Below are 12,578 nucleotides of genomic sequence, written 5' to 3'. Positions count from 1 at the left end.
TAGTCATGGCAATACAGGAAATCGTTGTGGAAGTGGGGGACAATAGGCATACATTTTAAACAGTATAGCATACTATTAACATACACTGTAATATTGCATGACATACTCATAAAAAGGTTACATACCATCGGGTGCATGTGTGCATATTTACATATTGTGCAATCCAAATGTAATCCCCGAACTAGATAGTTCATATTGCTTTATCTTAAGTACCAGGGCAGTATGATAAGGGCTTATATTCCATTGCATAAAAGCAGCCTAGCCAGTGACAATCAGTGAATAATAAGTGATGTTAAAAGGAAAACAAGTGGTGCGACACAGTGACATTAAATTTCCATGGTGACTAAACAGTTGTACGGAGTGTATAGAAGCTACTTGTAATTTATTAAAAACCCAATGGTATGTCAGGGTGTGTGTCAACGGTGTCAGAAATGGACTGGTGGGGTTTATCTATTAAGTATAGAGACTTGTTTGCTCTTCTCCTCATGCTCATTTAGTCCCTGTGTTATGGTGTCAAGCTGATGTATGAACCTACACTCAAGGATGCTGAGAACATTATTGAAATCACCTCCTCTGGGGTTGGGTTTCACTCTTTCTACTACCCACCATTTGAGACTTTCTGGATAATGTCCAAACGTGGTGAAATGTTCCACGAGTGGCGCACCCTGTATCTTGCATATTATGCGACTGCAGTGTTGTAAAATGCAACACTTGACTTTTTGGGTGGTCTGGCCTATGTACATAAAGTCGCTGGGGCAAGTTATGGCCTCCTATCTGGCTACGTGCTCACTCCACCCGGGCAACGGCAGCCACTACTAACTTGGGAAGAGAAGTGCATCTGAATGACATCTGTCAGGCAGCCATGTGGGCCTCGCTGTACACCAAACGCTACTGTCTGGACAGCCAAGTCCGGAGAGACGACTTCTTTGGACGTTCTGTTCTCCAGGACTTTCTGGTGTGATCTTGGTTCGCAGACTCACCACCATGGTTGGTATTGCTTGGGCATCTATGCTAAGATAAGGAATCTATAACTAACTTGTTTCTTTCAGATGCACAAGTTACTTACCTTCGGTAACGATATATCTGTAAGAAACATTAGTTATAGATTACTTTCCGCCCCACCCATCCTCCCCGTTCTGTGAACTGATTTCTAGGGTTAAGGGCATCCTTTCAAGGCCCCTTATGTGCACCAATGGTCAGTGTCTTAAATTGGTCTGAGTTTCTGGCATGGAAAGTTGTGTACAGAACTGACGTCAGCACGCTAGGGCGGCGTTTAAGGTAAAGAATCTATAGCTAACTAATTTTCTTACAGATATATCGTTACTGAAGGTAAGTAACTTGTGCGTTAGAGGGGGTGTACACAGCAGATCTCTTGCCTACACAATGGATGTGGATGTAGGGAGTTGGCACTGGTGTTGGCCTAGAATTGAGAATTAAAAGGGGCTTGGATTGGCAATTCGTGTTCTGTGGACTGCATAGATGGGACTCAATGCTGTTAGCCTAGGTAGTGGACTTAGGCAAGTGTAGGGGGGTTTTGTTATCCCAAACACTGAAAGTCACAAACGAGAGAGGTGCATAAAGAGATCCTTGATCTTCTCACACATGAAAGCAGGATTGTGGAGTAGAAGGGAGTGCACCAACCATTCTGTAATTTGGGGGAGCACATCCTCAAGATCTCGTGCGCTTTGTACAGACTGGTGAGTCCAAATCACCTGTAAAGTAGTATTCTCCAAGAATGTGGGGCTTAGAAGGGGCAGTAATCAAAGGAGTGGACGAAAGCGAGAAGAACCAGAAAGCTTCACTGCGCACCTTGTGACCTGTAAGTCTTGCACTCAGTTGTGATAGTTGAAGGAGTGTTATGGGGGCCGAGTGAAGTATAAAACGGCTGGTTGGAAAAGTCTGGAAGAAGAGATCATAGGCAGGAAGCTTATTCGTTGGTGTTCCAGAGGGCAGATTGTGTAGGACACGCAAATGCTGAGAGACTGTCTTAACGTCCCTGTGTGTGCTAGCGGCAACAACTCTCAAACATGGTAAAACAATGAGACGTGTTTCGCCAGGTGTGGGGTTTGTCAGTGTGCTGAGGTTAGCATGCGCTCAGAGTACCACAGATGGGCGACCTTTATAATGCAAGGCTGGAGGGTAGCCAGAATAAAGCATGTACCGGTAAAGGAGCGTTATTTACAGCACGCTGAAGCCGCTGTCATTAAAGGCTTTATAAAAAGACTATTGTTATGATTATTCCTAATTTTTATATTAATAATAAAATAGGTTACTGATGAGGGTAGTGCCCGGGGCTTGGCTAAACAAGGGATGAGTGGAGTTGGGAGAATGCTTCTTGTAGACAATGTTATTGAAATGTCTGTTAGTGCTGCTGATTTTACAATTAAAGATCTTACCTGGATGGTGTTGAACCTCCTCGGGGTTGGAGCGAGGGTGTATGCCCGGCTTGCGTGTCTTTAAAAGTTCGGTTGGGCTGAGTCGTGTATCAGGCTGACTTATGACAGTCGTTTCCGCGACATACCAGTCCTTGTCCGGCCCCAGCCTGTCCAGAATGTTCCACTTTTCCTGTACAATCCTACATGGACATAAAGATTTTATAGCCAGCAATGAAGCCAGGTGTTAATTTGTATGCACTGAAAATGTATTCTCTATTTTTTTTTTTTTTTTTTAGGTCTACAATTCAAACAAGGACAACCAAAATGAAGGCTGTAAGTAGATTTTCAGTAATTTTTTTTCAAATGCCATATGCACACCTCCCTTTCTTCCCATTCCTTTCTTGTGAATCTTAAACTATTTGCAATGAATTTGTAGTCTGGTGAACCTGCCGTCCTGCATTCTCTTGCCCATTTGATTGGGAATTTCCTGTGACAAAAGGTTCATTCCATCCCCATTATGCTTATATGTAGATTGCGGCAAAGTTTTAAGGCAATAACAAACAAACTGGACCCTGAACCAGCCTTGGATGACCTTTCCATGGTCATAAAAATGAGTAAGCAAGTTATCTTTGTGTATTAGTTAATTAAAACCATTACAAAAGAAAAAAAAGAAAAGAACTTTGTAAATAGCAAATCTCAATTTAATATATTGATAGCAGTTAAGCATCAATTTAGCAGCAAGTAACTTGAGAAATGCATAATCATAATGCATAATCAGTAACTCAAAGAACTATTGATTAATTAAAACTTGTATCTCTAAAGTGACTCAGTACATAGACATAGTGTTCGAATTGATCAGTTCTGTAGATTGTCTAGGTCATTTTGTACTCACCACTACTATAGATTACTATCCCTCGTTTAAAACGTTAGCCGAAATTCAAAGACAACCAATAAAATACACGTTTTTAGTTAAACAGCCAGTACTTGTAATTAAAACTTGATAGGTGGATTAAAAATGTAAAAAAATACTTAACATCCAATAACGTGGTGTGAAATTAAAAGCTAAATAATGATCTCTCCATTTAAGTTCATTAATACTCTTAATATCCATCAACAACCTGAGCATTATTCGTCACTGTTCTCTTTCTCTGTTTACATGGATTCATTATTGAGTTGCTTAGCTGCCTGACACATACATTTCAGGTAGCGAGCTGACAATTGTGGAAATTTCCCAGATTGGCAGATGGCAATTGCGTCTTTACATGTTCTCAGATTTAATTGCAGGAAAACCGGCTTCAGCCAATACTTTCTAAGAGTCATTAACGGAGCGCAAATGCAGATTATATGTAATAATGACTGAGCTCCACAGTCTCTACAAGAGCGGTCCTTTGTGGCTTTCGTACGCTCAGATTGATACTCTTTCAGTGGAATCTCGCCGCACTGTAGGTGTAGTAAACTTTGCTTCATTGGCAATTTCCAGGTCAGATCCAAAAACCTGAGACTCCAGTTTCACTATATTGAGAGAAGAGGGGGCCCAATCGTACTTTGGCTGAGACGGCTTTAGAATCCATTAATCTAGAAATAATTCTATTTTGCTTTGACAAAACTCTCGATATGAGTTTTGGTGACATATTACTGTACTAGATCTCTTCTGCTGCTAAAATGTTTACCACAGATGTGCCACTTGCAGTGATCGCTTAAAATTGACTGTAAAATCAGATGTACCAATTTGGGCATTCCTTACCTTTGCACAATTTACTATAAAGCAAGATTTTAATATTAAACTTTGTCTAGGCAGATTGAGTGCAAGGTGCAGACGCATAGATGGGAAGCGAGATTAATGAGCTATAACACATCAGTTCAGAGCCCAATCTAGCCATACCTCCAGTAGACCTTTGAAAATGAATGCCCCATATATTACAGTTGGCATTACTTTGGAGTTTATCACTCGGCCTAATACCAAAGTCTGAGGCCCATTCATTCTACGTTTCAATTTACAAAACATCACTGTTAGGGCTTGACCAGTTTGCTTCTGGGAGGCTAGATTATCCTTATGGCCACCACGACGATTCGAGTGTACACCTTGGTATTTGATAGTGCATGTTGTTTCCAGTTTTTTGTCGCCCAGGTGCCATGACCATTTCCTAATATTGTTCCTGCAGATTATTAAGATCTTCATTTTTCCCCTGTTGATTTCAGTGTTGTTTAATTGACAGTACTCATTCAGGGCGTTCAAGGAGCTCTGTAAGCCGACTTGAGTATGTTGAAAAAGAACGGTGTCGTTAGCATACTGCAGAAAATGGATCTTGGCTCCAGGTAGTTCTGGTGGAGACACCCTCACGGTCGCTAGATGATTTTTGATACCTGCAAGATACACATTGAAAAGAAAGGGAACCTAGATACACCCTTGTTTAACACCTCCCCCCCTCACCCCACCCCGAGTTCAGGATTTTATCTATTGTCACCCAAATGATAGCAATCCACACTCTTTAGCACAGTTTGGAATAGAGGCTAATAATGGCGTTTAGTAAGGTGCCTGGAACCACCCACTTATGGAGTTTAAGCCACAGCTTTTCCCTGTACTCGCAATCAAAAGCAGTTTTGAATTCAATAAATACAGTGAATGGGGAGGGAAACTCTTCTTCATGGCCATGTCTGACAGGGATGCCAATGCCATTAAGTTGTCTTCCATCCTGCAACCAGTGCAGAAGCCCGTCTGGGCGAGCGGGGATTCTTTTTTTTCGACGCCCAATGTTCCACCTCATGAAGTAAGATCTTGGCATATGCCTTGCCGTCTATGTCCAGCAATGTGATCATTTTATATTTGAAGGGGTTATCACGACATCCCTTTTTATGTACGGGCACCAGAACCGAACCCCACCAGCTTTTTGGAATATTATGCATCCTGCATTGAATGAATAACGAGTGCATCATCCCTGACGTTTGTATTTTTGCTGCTTTGAAGATGCTAGCTGGAAGCCCTTTAGGTCCCGGTACACCTGCCGACCCCATGGACCTGATGCTTTTATAAACTTCATGAGTTGGTAAGACAAAAATGAGTAAAGCAGGGTTATGAGGAACTCTCCTGATGGATACATCTACCTGCTGATTCTTTACGTTCGAACATTCACCAGGCACCAGACTGGATCTAGAGATTTTTAATAGGAGTGCTCCAGTGGGCTGCTAGATCATGCAGATCTGATTTGACTCCATACTGACAGTGCCGGCTGGCATCAACGGAGGAGGGTGAACGCAAATAATATATTGAAAAAACGTGCACGCAAATAATATATTTTTTTTTAAAACACAGTTACCTTACACGAACATGACTTTCCTGGTCCGGACCTTTTCTATCGCAGGAACTGGAACCGGATGCAGCAACTCTCTTGGCCAATCCTGGCACTGCTCTCGCCAGCATGAGAGCAGCCCTAGGATTGGTGGGAGTAGCCTCACTTGGCGCTACACAGTGCTTTGGAGGCTTTGGTTTGCTGTAACCCAGTTGTCTACCCGAGCTTCCTACATTGCCTTTGTCTGCACAGCATTGAGGCCTTCAAAGAGGCTATGCCTATGACTGCAGGGGGCTCCAGTCGGGTTATCATTGGTGGGTCCTCCTCCAGTGCCTTTTGACCTGATTCTGAGCCTGTACCAACTCTGGTCGAGAGTTCCACACTGGCTCCACAACCCACGCGGTTTCCCTACACAGGTGCTGACTCCTATGTCACATCACCAAACCAGCATCTGCCCCAGCTCGACCCAAGTCACGCTTTGAAATTACAAAAGCATGACTGGTTAGCATGCAGGCCGGACTTCAATCCTGTGCCTCCACCGAATCACAGCTACCAACATATGCTCCTTTACCTTTTTGGTTCGGACTCTGATCCTGTGTCAAATCAGGTTACATTCAAGGATGATAATGATGGTGAGGGGGTGGCTTGCGCCTTCCTCATAACAATTATGAAGCCCTATACCTTAATTTACAAAACACCTTGTGAACTTGACACCTCCTTCGAAACAGAGCTCGACTCACCACATGAACCACCTACAGAGGAGTGTGCCTCATTCTAAGTGGTAGTTTGGAGATCAGCCGAGGTGCTAGAGCTGCAGCTGTACCCCAATGAGAGAAAAACAAAAGTTTTGACCAATTCTACAGCCTTGGCCATCAATGTCTAAGTCCTTACTTCCTTTCAATGATGCTCTGACAGATACTTTGATGGCTAACTGGTGGAAATCTTGTACTTGTCCTAGTAACTCAGATTTTCTCACCAAGTCTCACACTCCAAAATATCTTACTATGCATTACTCGACCAGTAAAGTGAATCCCAATTCAGTCCCCACTACTGCTCCAGATAGGGAATCTAAAAGGAATAATGCCTTGGGTAAACCCGTTTTCTTCAGCCAGTTAGGCGTTTTAGTTTGTCAATGTGGACTGCATGTTGGGTCATTACACCCATGCTCTTTCTGACCTGTCCAGCAAACTTTTCCCGACAGTCCTGGAAGACGGAGGGCCTCCTTGCCCAGACTATACATGATGAGTTGGACGTGGCCGAATACTTTATCTGTGGAGGTTTGGGTACCACGGATTGCCTTGGTGGTTGGCTTAGCAGTGTGGATCTTCCTCAGCATGCATGGATGAGATCCATGGGATTATCCAGCGAGTCAAAAAGCTGGCATACAGACAAAGAAAGCCTTTACAACCAGTGATGAACTGGGCAACCCTGTCTTTTCAGGACCGCAGCTGGAGATCTGGCACACCTGTGGGCCAGCAAGGGCACCAGTCTTCCAACTCCATGCCTGCTACACTGGCCTGCAAACCACTGTAGATTGTTGTACGTGGCACATGCCCAGGCGCGCAACACCCATTGGACTCACAGGGCTTCAGCCCCCCCCCGTCGTGTGTGGCAGCCCGAGATGAGACAGCTTCCCGGGCAGACACAAAGACACACAGCCGCACCCGAGCACTTCATAGGTCTTTAAAAGACCATTTGCATGTTAATGAGGCCTTGCTGTTGTTTCACCCCATGTAAGAGCCCCTGCAGCTCCACTCTGCCTATGGCTTAAAAGATTCAGCCCCCCCCCCCGAAATTTTTTCTTAGCCCCCCCTGAAATGTGGCTCTAGTTGCGCCTCTGCACATGCCCACCCACTGGGAAGCAGGACCCAACATTTACTCATGAGTTGATGATCCATCACACCCAGATGGGTCTTACAAATTATTCCAAATCGCTATGCCCTACCCTTTCTTCTTCCTCTCTCTATATTCCTCCAACCCTGGAATGGATTTCAGAGGGGCACCTGTCCGTTCTCCTGGTCTATCTTGGGCTTGGGTACTCGCAAACATTTTCCCTGGGGCCACAAATTAAGGTCTGTAGTGTGGCGGAGAAGATAGCATTGATGCCCGCACGGTGGCAGTGGGGATTTTTAATTTGCTGCATCTGAGTCGTAATCTCTCTGCCGCACCTTGGGGTAAGCCTTCTTTTCTTGCTGTCACTACCTTGGGAGAATCAAGTGTAAAAAGGAAGTAACTTAATTATTGAACTGCAATGAAATAGAATTGCACAATGTGGAACCATAAAACCTTGGATTAATCACGGCTTCCCACTCGAACAAATTATGTGATCCTAGGCTATTGTCTAATTTCATTTTTCCTCCTTTTTTCTTCATTTTTTACATATAAGAGCACCTTAAAATGCATGTGGGCAAGATATACGCTGTATAAAACTTTGTCATGTGTTTGATTTATTAAACTAAAATCTTGTCCATCTATAATAACCCAGACCACCTAGAGAGTTCATCATAACTGATTTGCCTCTTAGTTCAGTATTGAAAACTGTCACTCTTAAAAAATACATCTCAAAGCACTGATATAGTCTGATGTACTAAGATGAAAGGCATGTTAATGAAATACACTTTGTTTTAAAATTTTGAAAAGACTATTTTTACACGTTTGTTGAAAGAGGTCTTAGGAATGAATGTGTTCTTAAAGGGTGCTGGACATCTTACTTGCTTCCTTTCTTTTATTTCAGTTAGCGTTGTTAAACACTTGCCCAGTTAAAAAACACCCTTTATGAATGTTGGTGCTCTCAGCAGCCCAGTGCGGTGGTTCAGCTGGGGGCCGCATGTGGAGGGCAGGAGGGCAGCATGTGGCCATACTTTGAATATCACTGATCTTGGGCATATGTCCTCTAAATCCCCCTACTGTGTAAGGCCAGAATCAAGATGCTCACATTGGCCCAGATTCTCTCTGCTTTGGACCAGGATGACTGCATGTTGTTGCATGATACATATTTTCATACACCTGTCCCACAGTCCCAAAGGCATTACCTGTGGATGACGCTGGACAGGGGGCATTTTCAGTGGACTGTGCTTCCCTTTACCCTCACCAGCACCCCTCTGGTGTTAACGAAAGTGATGGTGATTATTGCTGCCTATCTTCAGAGGTAAGGAATCACTGTATTTCCGTACCTGAACGATTGATTGCTCTAGGCATGCTTACTGCAGTCAATTGTGGACCACTTCTGGATGACTGCAGAACTCTGGATGCCGGTGGGGTTTTCATAAACCAGACAAAGGCACGTATGATTACCTCTGAGAGGATTTTGTTCATTCGGACTGGCTCTGAAGGCCTTCCTGCAGTCTGTCAAGGAGAGGCTGGGATTGATTCTCCTGGACAACACCCCGCCATGGCACACTGCAACAAGCGCGGTGAAGTTTGGTCCAGAGTCCTGTACCAGGAGGTCTGGCATATCTGGATATGCTCTGCACCAGGGCATCTTCCTGGTCGCCAATCACCTGGCAGGGTCCCTAAGTGGTAGGGCATATGAATTAAGCAGACGTATGTTAGATCACGAGGGACCTGAGGTGGTGCAGTACATCTCCCACCAGTGAGGACAGCTCTGGATAGATCTTTTTGCCACAGAGGAACTTGCAGAGTCACCGATTTTACACATTGGAGTGTATGCAAGTGTACTTGCTACTAGACACATTCCAACTGGAGTGAAATAAGGGACTCCTTTACACCTTTTCTCCAAATAATGTACTGCCCCGGATTCTGAAGATGAAGAACAGCTGGGCCCTAGTCATTCTGGGGGCCCTGGATTGGGCAAAAGATAAGGAACCCGGACCGCATGAGCATCTGCCCTCCGATGAGACTGCCACCTTGGGAGGTCCTAATGTCGCAGCAGTAGGTCAGGGTTCTCCACAAGAATCTATGTAATCTACACCTCTCTGCATGGAGTTTGAGCAGCTGCAATTGACTACATTTGGCTTGCACACTGAAGTAGTGGATGTCATCCTTGCTGCCACAGGCTCCACCGCAAAACCATTTATGTCAGGTGCTGGCTCAAGTTTGTGACCTTTTGTATTACTCGACATATGGCTGCCTTATTGGTGGAGCTGTTGGATGTCCTTTGATTTTGATTGTCTTTAATTCTGCAATGCCCTGCAGTGGGCAATATAAAAGCTCATTTGTCAGGCCTTTTGGCCTTTCTGTATGTGCCAGACCACTGTCCTTGTTTGTCATCTATTGTCATGTGGTTCTTAAAAGGTTTGACACACTTCTTCCCACGGTATTGGATACCACAATGGGACCTTAACTTAGTCTCAATTTTTTTTTATGTGTACGGTGTTCAAGTTGATGCATAGCTGCTAACTGTCGCCTGGCCTTGAACACCGTCTTCCTTCTTGCGATAACGTACGCTCGCTGCATGAGTGAACTTTGGGCACTTTAAGTGCAAACTCATTATAACACCTTTTTACCAGTCAAAATGGTGCTGGGGATTTGGGTGACCTTACTAAAGGCTGTAACTTGTTTCCATATTGGGCAATCCAGTGTTCTTTCAGAGTTCTATGCTATCCCTTGCCCTTTGAAAGAGAATGAGAGACTCCATCATTTGTACCCCAAAAGTGCTTTAAACTTTTGCACTGACTGTACCAAGGGCCATTAAGAGGACAGTCTGCTTTTTGTGGGGTTCTCTGGAGCAAAGGAAGAAAAGGCTGTGCAGAAGAGTACTAGGAGGTGGACAGTCTTCTGCCTTATGGTCTGCTGTGCACTCGCCAAGAAGCAGCCTCAGGAAGGTCTAAGAGCCTTTTCCACTAGGGCTATGGCTGCTACCTCTGTGCTGGCACATGGAGTGCCTGTGCTTAACATCTGCCAGGCTGTGAGGTAAGCACAGTGCATACACGCAGGAGCCATTACTGCCTTGGCAGCCAGATCTGGTGGGAAGGTCACTTTTTAAAGTACTGGTTTGGGAAGCTGAATGAATCTCTGCTTCTCTCTCTCTCTTCCTGTTTTTTGGGAGGGTCACTTTGCCCTTTTGGTCCTGCAAGACTTTTTGGTATGAACCCGATCCACCGACCCTAAACCTTGGGTATCTGTTCTAAGGTCAAGAATCTGCAGTCAGAAGGATTGATCAGAAGAGCAAGCTAATTTCTGTTGGTAACTTTCTAGTGGATGTTCTCTCTAACTGCAGATTCTTTGTCCTCCCACCTCCCCATTTAGTGGAAGCGTCTCTTTTCACATCTAAAAACGTCCCACAGTAGTCTTCAGCACACAGTTACTGACAGTCACTCTCCACGACTGAGGTCCTAAAAAGGGAAAAGACCAGAAACGGATGTCCACTTGCATGGATTCTGCAAATATACGGCTCTGTCACATCTGAGGTGGTATGAAGCCACCACACAATGCCACCAAGCGGGGCACAGGATCAGTGATCTGGAAAATCTCCGTATTCAACAAGGTGTTCCGAGGAATAGATTATGGTGTGGTTAGAGTATCCACAAGAAAGTGTTACCAAAGGTAAGTAACTTGTTGTTCAGTTCCAACCGTGTCATGTCTTATTATTTTAGGTGTATCTTACCTGTCATCTCAGTCTAGAACCACCAACTAAACTCATTGAGATATTAGAGATCATTACATATTTCAACTCCGTACCGCCAAAATTGTTTTGCAACTGTAGTGCGCAACAGTGAGCTCTCAATGTTCATATTATTTATGATCTAGGCCTTCTTCTCCACTTTTAGTTTGGGCGCCCAGTCTCCCTCACAGATGTTCATGTTCTCAAGTATATAGTCTAGATTTCACAATAGTACAAATGTGGGCCCTTGGTTTGTGCACTTGCCTGGCACTCCTCTACCACCACTGCGGACTCAGATGCTGTATCTCTGTATTCATATGACTATATTTCTTCACACCTTTTGGAACAGCCTAAAACATATTTAAAGCATACCTGACGCAATATTGACGTTCGTTTTGGCTGTGTCTTCCCTATAAGTTATGGCAGAACAAATTAAGACTACATTATAGTCGCCTGAACCAGATAAGACACTGACTCATGCTTCACCTCAGCAGCCAGCGGATGTTCCAGTCCGTACATCTCCTCATCAGAGAGGCTGAAAGAGATGTGGGTTCCATTTCTCCTGAACCTTGTGTTAAGTCTGAAGGCTTTCACGCAAAACCTCAAGCATTGAAGGAGGAGACCATCATTTTAAGCGGTAACCCTCCAGCCATCACTCGTTGCCTCCGTCTTAAGTAATGGGCCTTGCTTCTCAATCTGAAGCAAAGTCTTGGCAAATTCAAGTGGACAAGAAATATAAGAATGCATCTCGTTCTGTGAAGCAAATAAGTGCAGCAGCAGGTATGTCCTGCTTTAATGTTCAGAGCTGGAGCGATTTAGACACGCCTGCAGAGTTTCTTCCTCCTTACGTTTCTGAAAATGTTTTATTTTGTAACTTTTCATAGCAGTTACACGTTAATGAAGGACTGAGGGGCCACCGAATTGAGAGCCATGAATAAGTCTTTTTGTATGTGCATGTTTAATTACAAACTGCGTCTCTACGATTTCCGAGATAAAATGACGGATCCGTCATTCAGTGGTAAAGCCCCAGTTTTTCCCTGCTTAAAAAGTTTCTTGTAAGCATTTTCATTTTTTCTAAATTAGACTGAAAGCAACTTCAGTGCGTGAAACAAGACTCGCAGTCAAGTGTAAGCCTTCAGTAGTTTATACAGTGACCACCCAAGCTTCCGCCAAGATGTCAGCCAGTCTCTTCCCGGGGGTGCGAGTTTCTCTGTTCAAAGCAAGGGAAGACCTCCTTGCTGTGCCAGTGGTCTTCAATCAGTGCGTTTCAGCGGGTCTGGGTCAATGTAATGGATGACCATGTATTTAATCTTCCTCCAGTTCGTCCCACATGTGCTCTAAAATTGCAAACGT

The 12,578-nt window shown here is 44.2% G+C and overlaps 1 protein-coding gene across 3 annotated transcripts in view; it reads left to right on the top strand.

Annotated features, from left to right (window-relative positions):
* Nucleotides 1-12,578, top strand: part of ARHGAP26 (Rho GTPase activating protein 26) — a 1,692,117-nt gene that overhangs the window by 709,492 nt on the left and 970,047 nt on the right. For all 3 annotated transcript variants that reach the window (XM_085618129.1, XM_085618128.1, XM_085618130.1), the window contains exon 12: nucleotides 2,672-2,708. In XM_085618129.1, coding sequence (XP_085474255.1) covers nucleotides 2,672-2,708 — 37 coding nt within the window. The remainder of the gene's footprint in view (nucleotides 1-2,671; nucleotides 2,709-12,578) is intronic.

This window comes from Triturus cristatus, chromosome 7 (genome assembly GCF_964204655.1).
Source record: "Triturus cristatus chromosome 7, aTriCri1.1, whole genome shotgun sequence".
NCBI classification, from domain to species: domain Eukaryota; kingdom Metazoa; phylum Chordata; class Amphibia; order Caudata; family Salamandridae; genus Triturus; species Triturus cristatus.
This window is presented reverse-complemented; position numbering and strand designations above follow the sequence as displayed.